This window comes from Lepus europaeus, chromosome 3 (assembly GCF_033115175.1).
Source record: "Lepus europaeus isolate LE1 chromosome 3, mLepTim1.pri, whole genome shotgun sequence".
Lineage (NCBI taxonomy): Eukaryota > Metazoa > Chordata > Mammalia > Lagomorpha > Leporidae > Lepus > Lepus europaeus.
The window spans coordinates 78,828,601-78,854,842 of NC_084829.1; the positions used below are offsets into that span (position 1 = coordinate 78,828,601).

Sequence of the window (26,242 nt, forward strand, 5' to 3'; positions counted from 1 at the left end):
ACCTTGTATTTTTATGATGTGTATGTGAGGAAAGCTGGCTTGTAATACCAGGAGTGGCTCTTTCCTAGACACAATGTCGAACACTCATTCTATCGAACATCTGAGCTTTAAATGGCTCTCAGAACCTCAAGTATGTCCTATGGTTGCCTAGGCCTACTAAATTGTCATGCAACTAGTATTTTGAAAATCTACAAAATTATGCAAAGTTTTATTAATAAATGTACGCCCCTCGAAATATGAATAGGTGTGATTACATTAAATGTTAGCCAAAAGGTAGATGTCCTAGCACCCAGCATGTGCATGTGTAAACAGTATATTCGATTTGATTGTTCTTCCTTGTACATCCCCTGCTGCTGTTTATTCCCCTCACCGCCAACTTAAACACTCTGAATAGTACTTTAGACCTCAGACAGAAAATACATTTAACCACCAGTAACAGAATCCCAGCCCTTGGGCTCCATGTGAAAGCCAAGGCCCACTCAGGTGACTGGAGTCCTGTAGTCAGTGGCCATGGTCTCCACTCATAATGCAAAACAACTCTGACTTTTCACTTCACACTGCTGAGTTAATATCCCAGCAAATATTTTTGGCCTCTATTAACTAGATTCTTTTGGAGCTAATAGGGCCGGTCAGAGACAGGCTGGCAAGCTGAAGGTTTTCATTTCCTGTGCTCCAACTGGAAAGTTGCTGAAGGCTGGTCTTCTCCACATACTGCCTTGTCAGGTTGTGATTCAGACGATCTGGTCTTTAGCCAACAGACATCAAAGAGAGCAGACACAAATCAATAGAAAAAAATAACTTCTTTTTATTTACAAAAAAAATCCAAATATTGGATGCTGTAAACAAAATTCACAATCTGATCCCTCTAGCACTGATCCAAACATGTCAGTTTCTAAGAGTCCATTTTCCATCAACTCCTTTTCTGCCTGTGACACAGTCTATAGTCAAAATATCCCCAAAGAGTGGCCCAAAGTGCAGCTTGCTGCAACAGGACGCCTCAGAGCAGACAATGGATGTAGCGAGGTTGGAGGGAGAGACAGCCAGCGGGCAGAGCCTCCTCCATTCTGCAAAGCTTTGCAGCAAGTCTTGCCAAGTTACCTTGACATCTTCCCACTATGTACTTTTACCATTTACTTTGTTAGCAAGCCATTATCATAACAAAATATTACATAGAGATTCTTCCTTAGCATTGAAAAGGCTATGCTAAAAGAAATCTTAAAGAATGAGTATATTTAAATAGGTGCTATATATGAAAGAATTTTTTTTGGCTTTTTGGTTTCATCTAACACACTTCAACAACAAAAAAAGCTTATTTTTAAACTGCTGACAGCTTTCAACAAAATACATTTCATTTACAAAATAGTTCACAATATTTATTTAACAAGTATTGCATGGAAAACAACTTTGTGCACAGTAAAGCAACCAACGGTAAGCAAACAGGGGTGGGAAAAACAGTATGTTCACTTTTCATTTCATTTCCTTCTTGGCTTGGGTTACAGATCATTTTCTATCCTTGTAGTTTTTGGAGCCATGTTAAAATAGTCCACCCAACGTCAAAGTGAGCAGTTACTTGTGATCCCATTTCTGGAAGGGACAAGTCCACCTTGGTGTAGGAGTTCTGCAGGCAGCTGAATTTACTGCAAATGAAGTAAACTTTTAAAAGGGCACTGTTGCAAGCGACGTGTTCTCTGACATGCCTGACTGGACAGGTTAGAAGAGCCTCCAGAAGACAAAATATCTTCCCGTTTTAAAGTTACAGCACACGAGGCCAGATAAACACGAAAGCAAACAAATCACAGGCACTAATGGGAGTTGAGAGCTATTCTTTTTCTCTGACCTATACACACGGCTCTCTCTCACCAGACATTCAAATTTTTAGGCCACATATCCACAAAGAGAGACATATATTCCACTGTGCATTCAACTACATACGCACAAGACTAAAGTACATACAAAATAGAAATAAATTATATACGTATTAAAGTAAATGCTGACAACAGTCTTGAGTACAGCCTGTTCTAACTGAACGCCAGGTGCTGGCACTTTCAACTAAGCTACCAACCCTCAAGAAAGCAAAAAATGAATATAAATATTTGAGAAAAATGAGAAGTATATTTTCAAATAGGGCTCCTCCCTACAAAAATCTGTGTCATAAATTAACAGCAGGTTGTTGCAATGTCAGAGTCAGAGATCTCCAGACTCTTAAAATAGTAAACAGCTAATTTGTCAAGAATCGGGATAAGAAGAAAGCTGGTCACCAGTAGCTCCTGTGTTCCTGAGCATTGCCTTAGATTTTTTTGTTGCTGTTGTTTGTTTTTTTGTTTTATTTAGAAAACTTCCAAAACAGCTAAACAGGCAGAGAGCTCTGGTTTTTTCTGATGGGTGAGTATCAGGCTTAATCTGTAAATTAAATCTTTCCTGGTACATTGCAATTAATTTTTCAAACCCAGGGCTAGAGTGAAGGAGACTGAGCCAAAGTGGGAGTAGGAAGAGTTCCCCAGAAAACAGTGGATGGCAACGCAAGGGCTGTGTCAGCTCTAAGAGAATTCACAGGGAAGCTGTGACAGCAAACTCATCAGGTTCCTGTTGAGGTTTCAAAGAAAGATGTACAAAATGTGTCCGTGTAGGTTTACCTGGATTAAGCTAGCACTGAACATCTGAAAGATACCCAGATAACAAACAAGCAAACAGGTTACATGCCAACAGGTGGATGCTATTTTCTCCCCCAGTCCTTCTTTAACTGATGACAAAAATCTTCTCGTTGAGTATTCAGAGCAATTTTCACAGGAAGCAGCCGTCCACTAGGGTTGATGGGGATTATGTGGTTGTTTCACCACAGAAAGGGAAGGTTTTATGTGTTGGTTCGATTTTTAGCAAATGCATTTTCAGAGACCAGTGTCTAGAGGAATTAAGATTTGAGAAGATAGGGCAATTTGGGGATCAGCCATTCTCAAACTGTAATGGTAATGCCAGTTCATTTCACAAAGCTATACTGGTCTCCCGGAGAAGACAAAATAAAGTTGGATTTGATTTAGTGAGAGATGATTTAATTACAGTACTAAATATTTAAATGCAGTGTGACAACCAGATCAAAGAAGTCTCATATTGGCATGAATTTATAAAATATTATATATAATATATATCTCATATATAAACTTTAAGCAATTGTGCAAATACTCTTTAAAAAGGGTCATTTCACATTTACTAAATTCTAGTGGTCCAGAAATGCAGAATGCATTCATTAAAAAATTAATTTAAATATTAATAAGTAGTGTTCAGATCACCAGAAATTCTTTTTAGTAATTAGGAATTTAAGTAGCCTACCACTGATTCATAATCCACTAGATTATATACCATGGAGGCATGCAATTAATTAAAAGGGGAGGGGGTTTCAAACTGTCAAAATGGCAGTTCAATATATAAAGAGTGCTCTGCCAAACAAATATTCTCCCATTTGTGGAATTCTCTGGCTCATAAAAAAGGAAAGAAAAAAAACTCACTAAAAATGTATAATCTCTGTTCTTCCTATCAAATATATTACTTGCTTTCCTCCTTCATTTAATTTTTTAGTTGTGGGTTTTAACTCATCATTGCAATATGCCCATGTCTCATATCATCCTGTTGAAAACATAAAAACATATAGTAAACATTTCCTATTTGATACATTATTCTAGATCATAGTCAATGTATTGTGTGTATACACACGATATGTGTATATATCCACATAAAATACACACGTACCTATAATATCACACCAACAATGTTAACTTTATACACGTATTTGCCAAGAAAAAAATAGGGCATTTTCTCCACCATTCACAAGCTTATATGTTGTTTTATTTTCTTCTTGAGTCCCTGATAAAATAAAATAAACATTAAACCATAAAATAATTCTCCACTTCAAATTTTCAGAAGGCAACAGGCACTTTGATGTGTATTGGTGTGTAACAAATATAGTATTCTTCATATATTTTACTATACCTCTTCTACTTGGGTATTTTTATCTGTTAAATCTTTGGTCCTTGAGCATACTTTCTTTGCCCCAGCTGTTTTTGCTTGCATTTTCACATTTTAAAAATGCGAGCTATGCACGCAGCTGGAATTAATGGATTGTGTCATCTTAAATTCTGCTGTTTGTTGTGAGAACTGCACCAACCTACTACTGTTCATTTGGAGCAAGCCCTTTCTGTTTGCACAACAGAAACACTTGCTACAAACTCAGATAGCAACATCAACGTTGGAGTTCTTCTCCCTCCTGTACTGTTACTATCTGAACTCTGGAACTCACAAACAAGTGGAGGTGAGATCTTTTTTTCCTCTGTATTTTCCCTCTCAAGATTTTTCACCTTTAAAGGAAATTTTCCACTTTTTGTCTTCACTATGGCAAAGCTATGGGAGCACTTACAGCAAACCCATATTGTCATCAAGCAATTTTTTCTCTTGTTATCTTAAGAGAACCTGGTTGCTTTTAATGACAGGTCTCTTTTGTTTCCGACAGAATCCAGTTGGGTAGGATAAAGGGAGGGTCAGGAAGGGAGATCTTTCAAGATCATGCTCCCATACCTACAGAAAGATCCACAAGCTTCGCCAAGCTTAAATCCTGGAGCATATCATCATTGCACAAAACACATCCCTAATCAGGGCTGGGTCATTCTTTTTGTTTGTTTTTCTTCCCCCCCTCCCCCCATCTTGTCTGAAATGGCTTCCCCACGGGACATTTTTAAATGATTCTTAATTGCAGGGCAGCCAAGTAGAATATGTCTGTTGCTGGCATGTGAATACTGGCTGAACCTGTGCAATGTAGTAATTGCTGAAGTTGGCATCTGCTACATAGGGGGCCGGCTGGTAATAGCAAGTGACATTGGCCACATTAGGGATGACGTTCTGGTCAGCTAGCACCCGGATAGCCAGCATGGTGATAAGGTTTAAAGTCTGTCTTCTCTCATGTCCCATTAGGCACACTGTGCTCTCATTCACCACTCCGTGAAGGGTCATGAGATAGTCGTACTTGCGGTCTTCCAAGCCCACGAAGTGGTTCTGCAAATAGGACTCCAGTTTTCTCTGCTGTTCTCCAATGTCTGAGAAGTCGATGAAAAACCTGGAACACATGTACCTCTGGAGGGTCTTGATCTCATCAGAGGCGGGCCTGAAGCCCCTCACTAAGAGGTTGCAGTACTTAAGCAGACCTCCTCCTCTGATTTCCTCAGGATTCCTGGTGGCAATGATCTTGTTACAAAGGTGATCAAAGGCTTCGTGAAAATCACCATAAACACTCTCACCGATGATGGTGGGGTGAAATGTTTCCGTCATTGGATTCTCTGAACATTCGTAAAAGAGCAGAAGAGAGTCTAATTTGATCTGAAAAGAATCTACACTGAATTCAAACTGCCTCCGGAGGGAATCCACAAATTTCAGTTCCACATTTTTGCCACTGTTGTTTGACAGGGATATAAGACTCCACCGGTCGGAGTCATTGCACACTTTAACCATTTTCTGCACATAAGCTTCCTATAATTTAAAAGATAAAACAAGAAGATGAGCAAACCTAGAAAAAGCAATAAAATAAATATAATTTCTTCATTGCTGAGAATAAATTTTGCACTTTTCCTTTTGTTTGTCAAGTTTCAGCAAAACACTACCTGCAGGCTTAAGCAGTCTTCTGAAGACAGAAAAAAAAAAATTTAACGAGTAGCTTCACTGTCTGGGAAAGAGACTAGAAGTAATAGTTTGAGGCTTTTGGCAGAGGCAGCACAGCAGTAAGAGGCTCTGTTGTCATGTCTGACTTTTGCAATTTTTTTTTTTTTTGAAAATGGTCTAATGGGCACCATATCCACACGGCGTCCAGGTAATATTCCACAGACACAGAAGAGCACGCAGTGGTTAGTCTTTCACCCCTGTCCCCAGCCACCTCGTTCCCTTCCCCCTACTCCCACTCCTCCCACCTCCCCCAGCCTTTATCAGCATCCCATGCGGGTCCCTCCAAGGTTACTGTGCAGTTATAATCAGACACGAACTACAGTCCGACACTGGGAGGCTGACTCCTCCTCGGACAATTTTTAACTAATTACATAAAACGTGCCGTAAGCCAAAGCGGAGGGCAAGGAGAAGAGAGTAGCACTAAACACTTAGCACCGAACCAATACGGAGCACCGCCAGATACGTCCCTAATTCCCAGACTCGGCTGAAGGCAGCTAGGCAACCTATTCACATTTTCCGGTACAAGACGAAACCCACTGACTCAGTTCTGCTGCTGGCTGCTCCTTCCGCAGACTACATCACAAACAACTGACTCCGTTTCAGTCCTCCACCGATTGGAATCTACCCGGCCCAAGGTTCCAGCAAGAAGAGCCAAGGGTCAAAAACCCAGGGGAAAAGGAAGCAGCCGGGGCGCAGAGGATGAAGCGAGAAGAGCGGTGGCGCTGAAGCACCCAAATACACGCAAAGACGCAATGCCGTCCACGCAGCTTGGTTTACTCGCGAGTAAAAAGCAAAGTCACGAGGAAAGTCATTCCAGGGCGCCCGCACGGGTCCCCAGCCCTGCCCCCTGCCCGCCGCCCCACTCCGGCCCCCAGGCCCGCAGCGCGTCGGCGGCGGCGGCTTTACCTTGAGCGTGAGCGGCGTGATCTTCTCCTTATTCACCCCTTCGGGCAAGAAGTCCAACAGGCAGTCCAGCACGACGTCTTTCACAGTCTGAAACTCCTCTTCCCCGCGCAGGTCGGCGCAGAAGATGAGGTCCAGGTCCTTGTAACCCAGGCCGCTGTCTTGGTGCAGGACGTGGCTGGCGGCCGAGCCGTTGAGGCGCACGTCGCGGACGCCGATGAGCTTCTCCGCCAGGCGCCGCCGCACCACCTTCACGATCAGACTGGGCTGGAGCTCGAGCGTGGGGAAGTTGCCGCGCCCGTGGATCGGGATGGTCTCGCTCAGGATGCCGTCCAGCCGCTGCACTTGCTCCCAGGTCAGCACGTTGCAGTGCGCCGTGGGGCTCTCGCAGTAGTCCAAGCAGTGCCCGCCGCCGCCGTCGCCGCCGCCCAACTCGCCGCCCAGCGGGATGTAGGCGCCGCCGGGCAGCTCGTCCTCGGCCATGGCAAAGTACCCTTCGCCCTCCGCCATGTAGTGCCCGCCGAGTGCTACTGGGCCCTGCTCAGTCCTAGGAGAAACAAGTGGGGTGCGGGGGTGGGGGAGAAAGGAGCACGGTGAGGACGCGCGACGGCGGCAGGCAGTGGCCCGCCATGGTCGGAGCGCGCGGCCCCTCCTCGGCTCGCCCGGAGACCCTCCCCACCGCACCCCACCCCCCGCTGGCCCCCGCAGTGCCCCGCCGCGCCCCGCACAGCAGCCCCGCACCAAAAGTATCTCTGATGCATCTGGAAAGCGCAAGCGAGAGTCCCGTCTGTGTCACCTGGAGGCGGCCGCCCCTTCTAAGAGCGCAGCGAGCGAGGAACCGCGAGGCGGCAACACTGCCCGGAGCCGCTAGCGCACCGCCGGCAGCGGCTGGGATTTCGTTCTTCCCAGACCCCCGCCGCCTGCACCGCCACTCCCGCCCCTCGCCCCCGCCCGAGCCGCCGCCGCCGCCGCTGCCGCCCCCGCTGCAGTGGTCCCGGAGGTGGCGGCTCCCGCTCCGCCGCCGCACACGCTCCTGTCTCTGGAGCTTTAGCAGTTGTGCGGGGGAAACGTCTTCAGTACTTTTTTTATACCGGGCTTCTCCGCGCTTCCGGGGCCCCGGCGCGGCGCGCTCGCCACACCCTCCTCATCTGCATAGGGCGCCGCCCCCGCCGCTCGCCCGCCCCGGCGTCCGGCCGAGCCGCCGCCGCCGCCGCGCGCGGGGTGCCACGGCCGGGAGCGCGGGTGTCCGCGGCCAGCAACGCGGGCGCTCCGGCCGCCGCGCTGTGCGGGCTTCTGGCCGCGGGCGCTCGTGCGTGTGTTTCTACAGATGCTAACTACGTGCGCCACACGCACGCCTCTTCTCCCACCTCCCCTCCCTTGCCCCTCCAAACAAGGAGACACTTAAAACGCCGCGTCAGACGACTGAGAGGCCGGGGCCGCCGGATCCCACTAGAATGGCCTAACTACAGAAACGTCCCAAGCGAGACATCCCGCCCGGGGCCGCGTCCCTGCAGCGCTGGGGCTCGAACGATGCCGTCTTTGAAACTCTGGCCACACTCCGTGAACGAACTCGGTTCCCGTGCGGACCGGCGGGTTCACGCGCCCCACGCAAACCGATCCCCTACGTGAGGGGCGGGCTTGCCGACAACTAGGTTTCGATTCCCGACACCTCAGAACGCGCCGGGGAAGTCGCGGCGAGCCCGCGGAGACGCGGTGGGCGGCGCTGCGGCTCGCGGACGCGCGTCCGGCGGCGGCCGCGGGCGGCCCGGAGCGCGGCGGGGCCCGAGCGCGTCCCCGGGCGGCTAGCGGCGGGCGGGCGGGCGGCCGGCCAGTGGCCGAGCCCCAGGCGCGCCCCGGCGAGCGCGCGGCCGCCCGGGCGACGAAAGCGCCGCCGAGCGGGGCCTGACGCGCCGCGGCGGGCAAGCTGAGGCGGCGAAGCGCGTTCGGCGTAGCCAGCCGCGATGCGCTCTTGTCAAGTGAATGAACATGTCAGTGGGAGGTGACGCGACGTGCAAAATACGTTTCAGAGGCTGCCCTGCTAGCGTCGGTCTCCTAAGCTATCCCTGCACACCTGCTCCCCCACCTTTGTAGACGGCTCCCCGCGCGCTTCACTTCGGTCCGCGCCCGCCGGCCGCTCGCCGCCTCTCTCAGCGGTTGGCTCTCCACGTAGAGGCTGTGCGAGGTTGAGGAAGAGGCGGCTGCAGGGAGGACGCTGAGGAAGCCCAACACGCCTGCCCCCAAGGCCGGCGCAACTCCGGGGCCGCCGCTCCTGAAGTTGTGGGAGCCCGGCATTAGCCCCCGAAGCTGCGGTGCGTGAGGTGCGGGACTCTCCCCCGCGGTGCCAGCAGCTGCGTGACGCCGCCGCCCCCTGCCGGCGCCCTGCGGAGCTGCGTCCCGGGACGGAGAGCCGTGAGGGCCGCGGCGCCTCAGCCGCCCTGGCCGCCTCAGGAGTGGGCACCTGTGGTCCGTGTCAGCATGCTCCCCGGAGGGGGACGCATAGAAAGTCAGAATGTTTGAGAAAGGGTGGGTAGCAGTGAGTTTGATGGTGCACTGAGGGAAGGCTTGTTGGGTTGCAGGGAGTTACGGAGCATCTCTGGGCCTGCCAGTGCTTAGCGGTCTGCACAGTGATACCTCTGTCTGTCAGTGCTGAGCATGGGATGTCTGCGGCTTGTCAATACCTTGTCGCTGGAAGACAAGGTAAGTATAAATAGAAAAACGGGTTTTGTGGTTTTTTGGTTTTTTTTTGGAAAGTGGGAAAAGGCCCATATAGATTGGCTCCCTTCGGTGGCCAGTGTGAATTCTGCCAGTTGTTAAAACATGGCCAGAAAAATCATATATTAGATGCACCGTACTAGAAAAAAATCAAGTGTTTATGCCCACTGTCGTTATTTTGTACGTTATTTAACCTTCCCTTAAAAATGAAAAAAAAATAAAAATAAAAAGCAGAAGCTGTGCCCATCCCAGGATCTTATTCTGTGGATCTAGTAAGCTGCCAGGTGGTCCTGACACGTGTGCCCAACCCCACTTCGCGCTTTCCTGACAGCAGCAACCACAACCCTCCGCCCTTTTCTCCATGTGGGTACCCTCTCCCAAGCTGAGGCTGCTCTTGCTCCCATGGCCTCTCCCTAGCATGCAGGCCGTGACTGAGAGGTGGAAGCAGAAGATGGATCTGGACATTGAGGGCATGCTGTCACACTCTATGGAACCTGAGAAGGGAGCCTTTGGGCAGCCTTGGGGCAAGACCCCCCCCCCTCCCTCTCCCCACCCCCCCAGCTTCCAGGGCTTGTGGCTGGCACTTCCCCAAACCTTTCACTAAGCATTCTCCACTTCCCAGCCATAACCCAGACCCTGCTGACTCCTGTACTAAGGCATTCAGGACGTCTTAGGCTTGACAGTGCCTTGGTGGACAAATTAGTCCTTGGATCAATATGTGTTTGATTCATAGCTGCCTCTTGTTACATACTGTTGAATGACAATGTTGTTCATTGTCCCTCTTTTTTTCTTGTCCCACTGAAAGGTAATATTTACACTCTGGGAAAAACATTAGTCCTTACATAAAATTGCAAATTTGCAGTTGCCAGCATTAACATTTTTTTTCTAGATAACAAAATAATTATCCAGTTGTAAATTCCAAAATAATTATCCAGTTGTAAATTCCAAATACATTCACAGCCAGGACCTTTCTCAGTATAGTTACTCTTAAATTGAAGTGCAGGATTGCTTTGGTTTTCACGCTTTAGCTTCTGAACCTCACTGGTAAGTAATTTTCTTGTTCACATTTAAAAGAAAAAAGTGACAGTGTGATACTAGGAGTTGAAGTTAGGACCACCACAAAACTGAAATACAGACAATCTAAATATAGATTGCTTTCTGAGGGAGCTAAGAGTCTTTATTTAAAATTTTAACAGGAAAGCCTTATATACATTTTTGAGAGAAACATGATCTTGATTTAAAAGTTACAATCCAAATTGAAATAAGAATCATTAAGAAGAAATTTGGTATTGGCCTTTTATGAGGGTTGCTATTATTAAGGTTGTTATTATGTACTAGCCAGTGTGCTCAGTATTTTTATACATTACTTCTTTTGAACTTTCTTAAAAACCAGAACTTTACATATTTTCCAAAAATAAAAATAAGGAGCAAGAAGGGTGAGTAATTTCGAGAAGCAGTAGAACCTTGATTTGGCCCTGCGGTGTGGGCCCCTTATGTTCTCTGAGTCTCTATCTTCACATATTCGTTTAGTCTTCCCTTTGGACTGCAACCATACTCTACTGCTTCTTCCTTTCCAAATTCTGGATGTTCACATTTGTCATAGCTGCACAGGCCAGGGCATTCTATCCTGCAAGAGTTGAAAGCCAGAATGAACAATAACCTGACAGAGCCAGTGGGAGCTTTGAATGACCCTCCCAGCAGTGAGTGGAGAGCTAGACAATATGCTCACCAGGAGTTTTCAGGAAACCCACACACACTGAACCACAGCAGTAGGTTTGAAGACTGCCACAAAGTCACTTAGCAATGGTGCTCTCTTTCCTTTGTTGCACTGTTTGCTTCCTGTCTTCTCACACATGGAGGTTTCAGAATATAAGAAGCAAAGGAGCTTGAAATTATTCTCCCAAATTCATGCTGAAGGGGACATAGAGGAGAGCAGAGAACACTACCAGTAAACCTACTACTTCCCTCTCACCCAGTGCACTAGCCGGTCTCCTTCATGATTGTGTTCCTTTCTTGTTTCTTTATGCCAGCCCTTTCCTCTCTCTCCATTGATTTTCCACCAACTCCCCTTCTGCTGTTTGATCCTTCCCATGAAATATGGCATGACCCTGCAGAAGCAGCATGCATACAGGCAGAGCAGTGGCCATATGAGGAGTTTGAGGACATTCCCACCACCACTGTTTGAAACCTTCAAAGACAAATCCTGATAATTCCTGAGACCACTCAATACCTCTTTGTCGGGTTTGCACACACAGATATCTTCATTTCACAGTAAACTGAAGATATGCCCATTGTCCATTTAGTGTTAATAGAGCACTAGCTGATCACAGTGCTTCATCTAAAAATTAAAAAGCACTTGAAAATGAAATTACATGTTTTCATAAGGAATTAGGTCTTGCAAAATGACTTTTCCCATGTTTTTTCAAGGAAATAACAAATGTTTACTCAGAGCCTATCAAGAACCAGAAGCACCCCAAGTCATAAACTTCTAGGTTAGTTTGGGAATAATGGTTCAACCTATTCCTTACAAGTTATTACTAATTGACAGGTTGAAATAATAGTTTTAAGTATCTCAACCCTTTTTTTCCTGTAGTATCTCACTTTATCTTCAAAACTGTTCTTGCCGGTGTTCAGTTATAAATTTCGAGATGAAACAAGTTTGGGTGATTTTTTCGCTATGTATACAGCTAGTTATGAAAAAGTTAAATTCAGTTGTCCTCATCATGGTGCAGCACTCTTTTCTCTTGAAAACAGTTTAATACATCTGCATGAGTGACTTCAAGTGATCAGGAACACATAGTTGAGCATAAAGGGATCCTCTAACTACACATGGGGTCAAATGTGTGGGCTACATTCTCACCTCTGAATATCTTATAATGGATCAGTACTATACTGTTGAGCATCTTGTAATTTCCCAGTTATTTTAAATGTATTTATTTGAAGTATATGGCCACATAAAATAACTCCATTCACAGTCACAAATCAGTGAGGAAGTTTAATATGTAAGCAACAAATAGGGTTGTACAAACCTGCATCAACACTCTTAAAATAAAACTTTGTATAGGGATGTCCTTTAGTAGAATTCTTCATCAGAAAGACTAGCCAGTATTCATTTTATTGTGCTGTTATCAGTGCCTGTTATGCCAGAAGTCCTTCCTGTTTTGACATCTGTGTGAAATTTTTGCCGTTTAAATCAATGTTGTAAGTCCCACAGACCAGACTACTTTCCAAATGAAAGAGACATTCAGAAGTTTTACTCATTTGGTAAAATGTAAACTAGAAATGCATACCTGTTTTCAAAGGGCATAAAATATGCATAACTAAATTGTAATAGTGGGTTTACAAATTTTTGCTTCTGTAAATTTGTGCTAGAAGGTGAAATGCCCTAGTGAAAATATTTACTTTGTAGAAATTGTCAAGTTTTGTGAAGGATACTAAGGGGGAATATAATAAATTATTCATCTTTTCTAAAAGGAACTTGGCCCAGAATGTTTGTGTAGCTTGTGAAAAATAAGGTTCTCTTTTATCAATATATCCAGATCATCTTAGTGTATTTTCAAGGCAATTCTTACCTTGTACTAATGTGGGGACGTTTGCTGGCCACTGATAATTCATTTTCATATGAGCTTTAAAAATTTCAGAGATACTTCAAACTAGTGTTTTCCCATTTATCTAGTGTCATTTTAAAAAAAATTTTTTTTGTTTGAAAGACAAAGAGACAGATAGCCAGAACAGAGTGCCCACCTGTTGGTTCACTCTCCTGATGCTCCCAGTGGTCTGGGCTGAGGCAGGCAGAGCTGGAGCCAGGAACACAATCCAGATCTCCCACATGGGGAGCAGGGACTCAGTTGCTTCTCAGGGTAAACATTAGCAGAAAGCTAGAATCTTAAGCCACTTAAATATGGGGTGCAGGTGTCCCAACCAAATGTTTAACTTCTAGGTCAAACACTTGCCCTCATCACCTTGTTTTTAAGGTCTTTTCCTGTTAACTCAAAATTATCTGCTACAAAACAAAAAACTAGCAAGTTAAATAGTACAATTAATGTTATTTTCATGAAATTACTAAGGAATATGGTAGGCAACCAAAAAAAATTATCCTAGAAAGTCTGAAAAACTGAATATAACAAATAATATTAAACAAAAGTTTTTTCCTTGAAGCTCCTAGGATGATGAACAATTTTTAAGAATCAATTTTTTAAAAATTCTACAAACCAGAACTTGGAGAGAGACATATGACCCCCTTGGAAATCCTGGGATCCTTAAATTCTGGGTGGATAAAAAATTACCTGTAGACACTCTACAGGGTATGATGTTACTCAAAGACTTCAGAATTTATTCCAGCAATATGATATAAAAAATTCAAATTTAGCAGTCTATTAAACATAAAAGTTTCAAGATGCTAGTGAATAGGCTTTAGCTGAGAAGGTGTGGAGATGAAAAAATATATAAAAATTATTGACATTGGAACCATGGAAGTTTCTAATTGGAAAATATTGATTTCTAATAATCTCTGACTTCAAAAGAGTACTGGGAATTAAAAGAGAGTTTGGATTGACGCATGATTAAAAAGACTGAGTATCCGAAGTCTAGTCAAGTGGTTGCTACCCCTAAAGGGGGATAAAAGATCTGTACTCTAAGGTTTGAAATTGTTAAGTAAGAAAGTAATTGAGTAGCATACAAGAAGTGGCACTCTTAATTTTTCTTACCATAAAGTCATGTTAGAATATTAGATAAAATATGGTACCTGGGGTGATTTATCTCATGGTTTCTCCATGATTTCTTTTGAAATTCTTCAGAATTTTAAAATTTCATTAGCATTAATTCAGCAACCACATCCTCCTTCACCTATTTATTGTGAGTCTTTTATAAAGAGTAGTTTAGTGTCCTCACATTAATCAGAAATAAATGGCTTAGCTGTGTGTTATAAAATAAATGTTTCTTGCAAAGCTTAGGACTTATCTAATGTCTTCTACTCTTCTATTCCTGGCATATCTTGGAACATTATCAGTGTATATCTGTGGATTACAAGACTTATTGAAAAGGTCAAAGTACTCAGACATGAGACAGGAACTTTGTTCACCCCGAAGGCTGGAAACACCTGAAAATTGAGTCTGTTCCATGCTCAGAGTAGTTTAGAGTAGGGTACTTCCAACTCACTTTTTTTCTTTAAAAATTTATTCATTTGTTTATTTGAAAGACAGAGCTACAGAGAGGCAGAGGCAGAGAGAGAGTGAAAGAGAGAGAGGTCTTCCATCCACTGGTTCTCTCCTCAGATGGCCACAACCTACCAGAGCAAAGCCAATCTGAAGTAGCTTCTTTCAGGTCTTCTACGTGGGCGCAAGGGGGCCAAGGACCTGAGCCATCTTCTACTGCTTTCCCAGGCCATAACAGAGAGCTGAATCAGAAGTGCAGCAGCCGGGACTCAAACCAGTGCCCATATGGGATGCCAGCACTGCAGGCAGCCGCTTTACCCACTATGCCAAAGCACCAGCCCCTCCAATTCACTTTTTAAAAAAACATCAGAAAGCATAAAAATACAACACTAAGAAAATAAACTATATTTCTATTTAAAGATTATTATAACATAATGTAGTATTTTAATCATATCTATTTAATACATTGCAGTTCATTTATTTTATATATTATAACTCTAGAACACGTACAGACATGATGTAAAAATAGTCTTGAATGAAAGTAATTACCCTTTGCCTATTGGGTAGGCCATTATTTTGAGTCACACTTTCTTCATAAATCAAAGAAATTGAATTAACATGACTAATTCTTAATCTACTTTGTGTCTAAAGATAGTAATCATTTGAATTAAAAAATTGAAAAACAAACTAATTACTTAGATATTTTATCTACATGATATTTAATAGCCAGTTGTCTGGTTAAACTTCTTGTTTTTAACAGAGTAAAATGGAAATGTTAGTTGTCTTCTAAATTTAATTAAAGACCAATTTGATCAAAACATTTACTCTGGAACTTGTATTATAGATTTTGAATGCCTGTATTGATCAAATTAACTACACTTTACAAGCTGCACTTTATTTTTATTGTTTTAAAGATTTATTTATGTTGAAAGTCAGAATTACAGAAAGAGAAGGGAGAGGGATCTTCCATTTACTGATTCACTGCTCAGATGACCACAATGGTCAGTGCTGGGCCAGGATAAAGCCATAAGCTTCATACATTTCTCCCATGTTGGTATCAGGGACCCAAATACTTGGGCCATCTTCTGCTACTTTTCCCAGGTCATTAGCAGAGGGATAGATCGGAAGTGGAAGCAACTGGGATACGAACAGGTACCCATATGGGATGCCAGAGTTGCAAACTGTGAGTTTACCCACTATGCCACAACATTGGCCCCACAAACTGTATTTTTTACTGCACTAAAGCATGAGTAACCATAGATTTTTGGTCCCCTAAAATTGTAATATAGTGTGAGCTGAACCATAGTAAGGACTGGTGAACAACACAGGCGCATTGGAAGGTTAGCATGTGTTTGCATACATGAGCTTTTATTTCTCTTCTTTTTTCCTACCCAGATTCTTTGTTCTTTCATACTTCCTTTCTCATTTCCTATTCATCAATACAGATAAATGCATGTTGAATCAATCTAGTGCCATCAGCCACTACAATAGTCACCTTTTATAAATCATTTAAGCCTGGTCACTATGGTGATCTAGAACTCACTCAGCAAGTAATCTAGATTAAATATACTAAATATCTTCTGTGTGTCTCATACAAGTCTCTTAGGAGGATAACATTTTAGTTTGAAAACGGTCAGCTTTAAAGTTTGGGATTGCATCAAATTGAGAAGTTTCTGTACTTCAAAAGAAACAGTCAGGAAAGTGAAGAGGCAACGGACAGAATGGGAAAAAATATTTGCAAACTGTACTACAGATAAAGGGTTGATAACCAGAATCTACAAAGAAATCAAGAAAATCCACAACAACATAACAAACAACCCACTTAAGAGATGGGCCAAGGACCTCAAGAGACATTTTTTGAAAGAGGAAATCCAAATGGCCAACAGACACATGAAAAAATGTTCAAGATCACTAGAAATCAGGGAAATGCTAATCAAAACCACAATGAGGTTTCACCTCACCCCTATCAAAATGGCTCACATTCAGAAATCTACCAACAATAGATGCTAGAGAGGATGTGGGGAAAAAGGGACACTAACCCACTGTTGGTGGGAATGCAAACTGGTTCAGCCACTATGGAAGTCAGTCTGGAGATTCCTCAGAAACCTGAACATAACCCTACCATACAACCCAACCATCCCACTCCTTGGAATTTACTCAAAGGAAATTAATTTGGCAAATAAAAAAGCCATCTGCACATTAATGTTTATTGCAGCTCAATTCACAAGAGCTAAGACCTGGAACCAACCCAAATGCCCATCAACAGTAGACTGGATAAAGAAATTATGGGACATGTACTCCATAGAATACTATACAGCAGTAAGAAACAACGAAACCCGGTCATTTGCAACAAGATGGAGGAATCTGGAAAACATCATGCTGAGTGAATTACGCCAATCCCAAAGAGACAAATATCATTTGTTTTCCCTGATCAGTGACAATTGAGCACCAAAGGGGAAACCTGTTGAAGTGAAATGGACACTATAAGAAACAATGACCTGATCAGCTCTTGTCCTGACTCTAGATGTACAATGTAATACTTTATCCTTTTTAGTATTTGTTGTTGTTGTTGTTATTCTAGTACTAGTGTTTGAACTCTATAATTAACATACAATTATTTTTAGGTGTTTAAATTTTAACTGAAAAGTGATCCCTGTTAAATATAAGAGTGGAAAAAGAAAGGGAGGAGATGTACAATTTGGGACATGCTCAATTGGACTTGCCCCAAATGGTGGAGTTAGAAATGTGCCAGGGGATTCCAGTATAAAGTTTTTGTAAATATTCTAAAAGTTTCTAATGATCATTTGATGACTCATTTTTCTGAAACTCCACTTACATATCACTAATGGGATTTTATTGCAGATTTTACACTTTTCTCTGTATAGTTCTAAAAATACTTCAGAAGCTTCACCAATATTCTGATATTTAATCAATTGACATATGAAGACTAATACATTTTTTATTTCAAATTGCCCTCTAATACAGAAGAGGCAGATTAAGAACGTGTTACATATTTTTATAAGGATGTTGCATTACTAATTACTCAAGTTCAATAATGATAAAAATACATTTTGATTAAGACTTTTGTTTTTATTATACTTGTATTCTGAGGACATTTAAATATAATGGCAATATATGCCACTTTAAAAATCAAAGTATGTGTTCTGAAAACTAATATGAGGACAAAAGGACAGTCTATTTTAAAACCTTTTAGTTCTTCAGAAACCTATACTGTGTGGTGTTCATCTACCCACTGTGCCAGATTCTGTTTTTCGGTTCATTCCCATGAAAGCCTCAAAACAAAGTTTATACAGCTAGTGGTCTTGTTCAGTTAGAGCAGAAATGAAGTATATGAAGATTCCATTCAACACTCATACACCTGCAGAGGTACCACCAGATTGTCTAGTTTACTTATAAATAAAAGTTTTTGCACACCTAGTTGAAAGCACTGACCATCAATATTCATTTGGTAAAATTGAATTGTAAGTTCCCCCCAAAGCCTGTAGACAGATGTAGTATCTCACCAAAGAGCACCATGGTTGTTTTAAACACAGGGACCTGCAGTTTCAGTCTCTTGTGATGACTTTGTCTCCAGCCATAATGTTCCCCTCATCTTTGGCCCCAGTCCATTTTGCTTTCATTTAGGGCTGATGCTACTTTGTTTTGTTGTGTGAGTGTTTAATCATTTTTGGTTAATAAATATGCACACTGTATGTTAGTATATTTGTACTGGAAAGCTGAACTTTGATTACAATGAAGTAGAACATACCAAATATTATATCATTAGCAGATAAGTTGGTTCAGCATATGTGTTAGATCACTTTATCCAATCACATGAAAGAGTCAAGTTCCTGAGTTAGCTAACCCCTGCAGGCAGTGGCCTGCTGTATCTTGCCAGGTGAGGTCTTCTTTTGTGTTACTGCTCTCACTGTCAGTATGTCATCTTTGTAAGGGTTGTTAAACTCCCACTGGTTTCCTATATTTTGTATGAGTTGCACTGTTCCAGAATCAGATATTTCTTTTAAAAAGAAAGAAACAAGACTTCTATTGTAAAACCTCACAAACTATAATCGATCAATCAAAAATTAGGTACTAACATATACTAACCCTAAAATAGCCAGTTCATTTTATTTTTAATAAATTGTGATTGAAAGAAACTTGGCCCTAAGAAACTGGGTTTGTTCCAAAGGTCTACAGGCGCTAAAGATCAGCTGTCTGTGTTCCTTTGACCCATGGCAAGGCTGCCTTAGTTAATGCCACATCTTCCTTATTATTCATTGCTTGGGAAAAGTCAGTGGCTGACATGGAAACAGCTGAGTGCATTATTCTGAAATGAAGTGATTAAATCATGAGGCAGAGGATTGGATGCAGAAACCCCAGGGATGGATATTTTTTCCTCATTTTTGAAAGTGATTTTTCCTATGAGAACTGCTAACAACTACTTCTTTTAACACAACCATACTTTATTTCATGTGGTCATAGGAAGTTCTTCAAAGTTCAGTCTCAGGAAAACATAAACAATAAAATAGTCAATACAAATCTTTGTTGAAGAATTATAGGGAACCAAAAAGATAGGGACCCCTGGGAACAACACCCACACAACACGTGCATTCATGTCATAGCTTTAGGGAAGTATTCCACTAGCACCAGGCTGAGAGGGGAGTAACACAAGATTGTGACAGAGAGCCAGGCTGGGATAGCAGACTGGGCAGTAAAAAAATGAATGTAAATATGTGGATATTCCTTAGAGCATGCTAAATATGCCTTACAGCATGCTTGATACTTTGTAGGCACTCCACACCAGCTCATTCTTCCTAGGAGCCAGAGTAGAACTGAAAGCTTAGGGTTGGAGGCCAGCAAAAGCAGAGGGAGGGCCCAGACACGGATGGCTCTCCTCCTTGGCACCTGGCCCATGTAGGATCAAATGATGTGCTCATTCTGACACTCACCTTAAGGTGAAAGCAGAGTTGGCTGATTTGAAGTCCCACCTGAACTCAAAAACAGTTATTTCCTGCATCCGCTTCCTTTAGCTGACTGCTGGTAAGGGGCATCCATTGATCTGCTTGTAAATCTGGAACTGCTGGAGCAGAAACAGGGTCCTTTAATCCCTGAAACAAAGAGGCTCTCAGGCCCCTTCAACAGTTATGCCCATATGCAAAGCCAGCAAGTTGTCCATGATCCCCTGGCAGAGAGGGCCTCCAAAGCTGGAAAAGGGATGGTTCAAAGGCGGAAACACCACAGCAACCCTCTAATTAAGTTCTGAATCAAGAAGAGATCTTAAAGAGAACCCCCAACTGGTGGGAGCTGGCCCGACCAGCAGGCTCTGACTCTTTCCCCTGACCGCTGTCTTTCTGAAGGGTTATGTCACTGATTACTACTGTCACCACTAATTCTGGGACTCAGCAGTCTCCCTCTTTAAATTGTTGGCCTACATGTACCAAACGCTCTATTCCTTCATCCTTTTTCTTTCTTTTTTCTTTTCCTCCGGAAACCAATTATTTAAGGTATACAAAATTCATGCATTTCATAAATACAACTTAAGGAACATAGTGATCCTTCATCCTTCTGAAAGTAAAGACATGTAGAAATTTCAAAATTAATGTGATTCAATGCTAAAAAAAATGAAAACACAGTAATTAAAGGCATGGCTTATCACATGAAATCATATTTCCAAAATCTAAGTTCTTGATCCCAAGATGAACCCATTGCAAGCCCCGTAAGGCTACACTATTTCCTGCTGTGGGTCTTCTCCCACCACCCACTCCTGCTGATTGCTTGGCTAAAGTTTTCTAGGCTACCATATTTTTTCCTCATCAAGTGTAGTAAGTGTTCCAACAATGAGATAAAATAGATAATAAAGGATGATCAGCTTAAAGTAGGGTAGCCAGAAAACATCCTCCCTGTGGAGAAGGTCAGAAAAGGACTAAAAAGTAACAGCACCTAACCATGAGAAGTTGAGAAAAGAGTGTTTTTGTGAGAAGGAGCACTATGTATGTACACAAGCAGAAAAGAATGTGGTGTTTTGGAGGAACTGAAATAAGTTCTGTGCAGCCAGAGCCTATTGAGGAAGGAAGAGGTGGCATGAGATTAGGCTGCAGGGAAAGTCAAGGGTCACATCACATGGGCTGTGGTAATAAGTTGGAATTTTGTTATTAGAGAAAGAAATGCTGAATGTTTTGAGCAGGAAAGTGACATGATTTCACTTATAGTTTGAGTTACTTCTTGCTGCTCTATGGAATAGGGAATTGAAAAGGGGAAAACATAAGGCAGGAGATCAGTACATAGATTTCTTTTTTTTTTTTTTAACTTTTTGACAGGCAGAGTGGACAATGAGAGAGACAGAGAGAAAGGTCTTCCTTTGCCGTTGGTTCACCCTCCAATGGCCGCCGCGGCTGGCACGCTGCAGCCGGCGCACCGCGCTGATCCGATGGCAGGAGCCAGGTGCTTCTCCTGGTCTCCCATGAGGGTGCAGGGCCCAAGCACCTGGGCCATCCTCCACTGCACTCCCGGGCCACAGCAGAGAGCTGGCCTGGAAGAGGGGCAACCAGGACAGAATCCGGTGCCCCGACCGGGACTAGAACCCGGTGTGCCGGCGCCGCAAAGTGGAGGATTAGCCTAGTGAGCTGCGGCGCCGGCCAAGTACATAGATTTCTATGATATGTGAGTGATATCAGATACCTGGGTTTATGATAAGGCCAGAATTAGACCACTATTTTTCCAAACTGTGTGTCAGATCCATCAGGGTTATACAGCTGCTTAAATGGTCTTGACCATCTAAGTCAGTCAATGACAATGAACCATAGATGTCAGAGGCCATTGTGTTGTTTCATAATATTTTCTTTTAATTTTTATGTATCTAGGTAAGCATATACAAGAAGTATATTGTGCTGTGTGCATTTGTTACACTGCATAGTGATCAAAAATGTAATTGGCTCAGACTTATAAAAAGAGAGGGGATTCATCAACATAACGATGCTTCAAATACATAGGAAAGGGCACACCTAAGGAAGGGCATAGAGAGGAAACAGAGTTGTGTGATGCATATTATTTCATCTTCAGTAAGATATTCTTTTTTGGGGGGGAGATAGGCAGAGTTAGAGAGAGAGAGACTGAGAGAAAGGTCTTCTTTCCGTTGGTTCACCTCCCAAATGGCCACAATGGCCGGAGCACCATGCTGATCCGAAGCCAGGATCCAGATGCTTCCTCCTGGTCTCCCATGCGGGTGCAGGGCCCAAGGACCTGGGCCATCCTCCACTGCACTCCCGGGCCACAGCAGAGAGCTGGACTGGAAGAGGAGCAACCAGGACAGAATCCAGGGTGCCGGCGCCGCAGGCGGAGGATTAGCCTAGTGAGTTGCAGCGCCGGCCTTGTTTTAAAGATTATTTATTTGAGAGGTAGAGTTACAGAGAGAGGGAGAGACAGAGAGAAAGGTCTTCCATCCACTGGTTCACTCCTCACATGGCCACAATGGCCGGAGCTGCACTTCCTCTGGATTTTCCACACAGGTGCAGGGGCCCAAGCACTTGGACCATCCTTCACTGACCTCCCAGGCCATAGCAAAGAGCTGGATGGGAAGAGATGCAGCTGAGACATGAACTGGTGCTCATATGGGATGCTGGTGCCATAGGCAGAGGCTTAACCTGCTACACCACAAGGCTGGACCTTGGTATGATATTCTTACATTCACCCTTCACCTATTCTTTGAAATATTGTTTACAATAACTTGTGCATAGTAAAAACATAAGGATATTGTATCATTATCACAGAAAAATAAACACATAACAGCCATTTTTTCAGAAGGGCACATATGAAAAGAACACACTCATTAGTGAATCACTGATTCACCTCTGGGCTGGGCATTACTTTCTGGATCACTGATATTTCTCCAGAAAAGTTTATATATCTCAAAAAAAGTTGCATGCAAGGAATGAAGTATTAAATCCTGTATCTATTCAGTCTTCATTCCTTCCAATAAATGTACTTGGTCTTAAGTTTCCAATTCTAATTTTGCTAAATTTCATACGCAATCTGGTCTCTGCTCAGTTGAAGGTACAAATTTACCACCATACAACATGTTTAAAAATTTGCATCACTGTCACAGTGAGTAGTAAAAACACATAATGCACTGTGTTAAATTTTATGTTTATGTTTTACTTTCTCTAATATGAAATAGTATGACCTCTCTAAAAGAGGATTGTCATAGTGAGTCTTTGTCCATTTGTACTTGAGCATATTGGGTTTAAATTATTATTTAGAGTAAGTCTCTAACCTGATGGGAAAATAGATTTATAATAAATCATCACTGAAAACCAGAAACTTACCTTAGAAAGAAAGGGTACATGTCATGGGCAGTTAGCAGATGCAGAAACCTTTAATTATAAAGCATGCCATTGCCTGAGGTACTTCATACTATGCTGACGAGAGAGGCTGCATCTAATAATAAGCCTTTTCATTTTACACACTCACAACCACATACCCACAATCTGAGCATGTTAAGGCCCATATGTTCCAAAAACCCTTTTACAAATTGCTAGATGGGGCCAGCATCAGCTACTCTCTCCAACAGTTGCAGAAAGCAAGTTTACTATTTCATTACCTGTCGTCTTCTTGAGGTGTCATTTCTGACAACATTTCTAACAAATACCCTTACATTTTGATAAGGTCGCTCAGAAAGCCACTCCTGACCTGACTAGTTGTGCAGCTGACTTTACTGTAAGGCCATTCCTGTTCCAGACGAACCACAGAATTTCAACAAGGAAGGAGCTGAAGACAAGGCAGCATCATACTCCTCAATCTTTTTTTCATTCTCAAACCTCACATTGTTGGAACTTTCTGCAGAATTTCAGTTTGGTTTTTGTTATTCACTGAGGAAGTCTGGTGCACATAAAAGCTTCCTCTTAGCATAGATAAGACTAACAGACTAACAGGTTTTGGGGTAAGTAGGATTAATTATCAGGAAGCTGTTGATAGTTCATTGCTGACCTGTAAAACCTAGTAAGAATGAGGTCAGCTAAAATAATAGGATCTATTTAAAGTTTGGGTCATCTAAGACGTCATTAAAGATCACATTATTTCAGCAAAGAAAATATTGCCGAGCTCTCCTGAAAGAAAATAGCTTTTCTGCTGGAAAGCTTCCAAACCGCACTATTGCAAAACCTAAGCACTTCAAACCATTGAGCACTAGTGTTTAACTGCCTGGATCTAGTAGTCTTGAAAACGCTTCCTCCTTTGATAATTGATTTTTGTTGAAATCTAGCTGTCCTTTGGCTTTTAATCACAGTTATATTCCTTTTGCTAGGGGAATATACTTTCATTACTCAGGGGCTAATTTTTCACACCTTATGTAATATCAAGTATGTTCTACCCTGTCCTTCATGATTAGGAGAAGTAAAAGTCAGCATTTTACTGGAGTTGGGGAAAACAGAAAAGGGTAGGGCTGGCCTAAGGCGTGATTGTGAAATATCTGAAACTCTTAAAGTTCTTCCTTTTTAACTTGTCATTTAACTCCTTTTGTGCCCTAATTTCTTATTCAGCCACTCAAAGCTGTATGTCCTCTCTCAGCCTCAATTTCCTCATGTTACAGAATTGACTGAGATGGTGCACATTACACTGGGTAGCATATTGCCTGATGTACAGTAGATGTTCAAAAGTTGGTGGTTCACTGTCATCCTCATCAGGATCTCCTAAGCCTCAGGACCAAGGGGTTCTTAATACTGATTTATGATGAAATTGCTTATAGGCACATTTGTTTTTAATAATTTCAATCTTGAAGATTGAAACATTTTCCAAACATTTTAGGCACCCACAGGAGGTAAAGAAGAGATGTGGTAGTGAGTTGGTAGAGGTTTCCCTCCTTGGCAGTGATGATAGCTGCCAATTTGTTAGACTGGCCTTACTGAAAAAAAAAAACCCGATAGTGTGCATCAGCATGTGGTGCCCACCCTGCTTCTATCAGAGCTGAGGAGCCCATGTCTCGGGTAATTCCAAAACCACTCCCTGGCAGTACACAGGTCTGGATTCTTCTGCCCTCCTTCTGTCATCAACCATTCACTGAAATCGCCTATTTGTTAGTGCAGTCTTAAATGCTGTAGTGTGGTAGGACAGACACATGATTTGGGGGCTCTGAAGCTAACACAACTATGAGGGACCTCAGTAACAGAATAGAAAACAATATATAATAAACACAGACATAATTATTTGATTAGAATAAGAAAAGAAACCATCACAAAATAGACATTAAAAATATGACAACTATCACAAACACCACAAAAATCCAGAAATAAAATCTATTAGTTAACTTCCTGATATATCCAATGGCAATTTTTAAGTCCATTCTGCTCTCTCCTTCATGTACTTTGTGATAGGAAAAAATTTCTGAATTAACACAAGGTTGGTGTGAACCAAAAACCTTTGATAACAATTTTTAATTACCTTGACTTGAAGCACTTCTGCAAATGAGCATCTGACTGTGAACATTTCAAACCTTTTTTTTTTTTTTTGCCCCTGCTACCCACATATTTCTGGCACTGTAGAACATGCTCCTATCACATTAAAACTTCCAACCTTGCATTTTCAATCTGTAATCCAGATATGAAAGGGCAGAGGATTTCTGAAAGTATTGCACAAATTCAGATAGCAATAGCTATTACTATAGCTGGAAATGACTGTAAAGCACATCAATACATCACACTACATCCAAGTAAAGAAATTCCCAATTCAATCTCCCATTAGTCAAATACCTAGGATGTCCACGGTCTAAGATTACTCAAAGGGACATGAAGATAAAATTTATATGGAAAAATTTTATATGGAAAGTTTATGGCTAAAATATTTTACTTTAGCAAATCTTTCAAAAGCATATACCCAAGCCAGTGACAATCCCTGAAAACTTAAACTCCTTTAGTTTTGCAGAAAACCCACCTTTACACAGAACTAGCCCCATCAAATTCTGGGGATGACAATGAGGTCCTACTCACCTACATTTACCAAAAAAAGTTCTGTTATGCAAAAGTACATTATGCTAAAAAAGATTTATACATATATTTTTTTAAAAAAAAATCAGCATTACTACTAAAGTCCTTTATGACCAAGCGAAAAGCAAGCTCAGAAGGAAAATTTGTGGTATCTGGCTGTTTGGAGCATGGAGAAGGAACTGGAACTAACCTCTTCCTGAACTCTGTTTTTAAAGATTTTATTTATTTATTTGGAAGGCAGAGTGACAGAGAGGGGGAGACACCACAGAGGGAGAGAGATTTTCCATGCACTGGTTCACTCCCCAAGTGACTGCAATGGCCAGGGCTAAGCTAGGCAGAAGCCAGAAGCCAGGAACTCCATCTGGGTATCCCATGTGTGTGGTAGAGGCCTAAGTATTTGAGCCATCTTCCAGTACCTTCTCAGTTTACCAGGAAGATTGATCCCAGGACTTGAGTTTGTTCTACAATATGAGATGTGGGAGTCACAGGCAGCAACTTAAACTGCTGTACCACAATACCAGCTGCTCTTCCTGAACTTGGAAGGATCTGAGTCTCTCCTCCCCCTCTCTCAACCCTTGTCCAACATGATATGGAAAGAAACAGTTTTGATTGTGTTAAGAAGTCTTATTTAGTTCAGTAATTTTAATTGTCTGATTCTTTGAATCCAAACTCTATACTGTCTCTAGTGTGTTAATTTGATAATATTAATTACCCTCTCTATGCATCATCTATTCTCATCTGTAAAATGGAAATAATAACACTGTTTTTGCAGAATTTTAAATAGAATTAATGAAAAACATATGT

General features: G+C 42.5%; 1 protein-coding gene across 2 annotated transcripts; it reads right to left on the reverse strand.

Moving 5' to 3' along the window:
• Positions 1-781: 781 nt before the first annotated feature.
• Positions 782-7,520, reverse strand: TENT5A (terminal nucleotidyltransferase 5A). 2 transcript variants are annotated; one of them, XM_062186414.1, is made up of 3 exons: positions 7,397-7,520; positions 6,604-7,147; positions 782-5,508 (listed from the first exon to the last, which is right to left on the reverse strand). In XM_062186414.1, the coding sequence occupies exons 2-3, from the start codon at positions 7,108-7,110 to the stop codon at positions 4,732-4,734; spliced, it is 1,284 nt and encodes a 427-aa protein (XP_062042398.1). In that variant the 5' UTR covers positions 7,111-7,147; positions 7,397-7,520; the 3' UTR covers positions 782-4,731. The 2 variants fall into 2 exon arrangements, with proteins under 2 accessions (XP_062042398.1, XP_062042397.1); XM_062186413.1 differs by having other exon boundaries at positions 7,342-7,520.
• Between the last annotated feature and the right edge of the window lie 18,722 nt (positions 7,521-26,242).